This window comes from Eurypyga helias, unplaced genomic scaffold (genome assembly GCF_000690775.1).
Source record: "Eurypyga helias isolate BGI_N326 unplaced genomic scaffold, ASM69077v1 scaffold22798, whole genome shotgun sequence".
Taxonomy (NCBI): domain Eukaryota; kingdom Metazoa; phylum Chordata; class Aves; order Eurypygiformes; family Eurypygidae; genus Eurypyga; species Eurypyga helias.
Genome location: NW_010269177.1, coordinates 2,293 through 2,577, shown reverse-complemented (window position 1 = coordinate 2,577; position 285 = coordinate 2,293). Strand labels below are relative to the sequence as shown.

The 285-nt window shown below is 65.3% G+C and overlaps 1 protein-coding gene across 1 annotated transcript in view; it reads left to right on the top strand.

The window, feature by feature from the left end:
- Positions 1 to 285, top strand: part of LOC104514360 (protein sidekick-2-like) — a 1,155-nt gene that overhangs the window by 236 nt on the left and 634 nt on the right. The window contains exon 2 of the mRNA XM_010158021.1: positions 38 to 163. Coding sequence (XP_010156323.1) covers positions 38 to 163 — 126 coding nt within the window. The remainder of the gene's footprint in view (positions 1 to 37; positions 164 to 285) is intronic.

The following is a 285-nucleotide window of genomic DNA, read 5'->3' as shown; positions in this document are numbered from 1 at the left end:
CGTTTGGGATCCCTGTGCCTCCGCTCTGGATCCCCAGGTGCCCCTGGACCCCCTGGCGAGCCCTTCATCTCCCGCTACGGCTCGGCTATCACCATCCACTGGTCAAGCGGAGACCCCGGCCAAGGGCCCATCACCAGATACGTCATCGAAGCCCGGCCTTCAGGTACCGCAGCTCCTTCCCCCTTGTGTCAGCTGGAGGAGGGACAGATGACCACGGGCACTGGATGGAGGGACATCAGCTTCTCATCCTGGGGAGTCCCGCAGAGCCGCTCCCCCCCTCTCCCA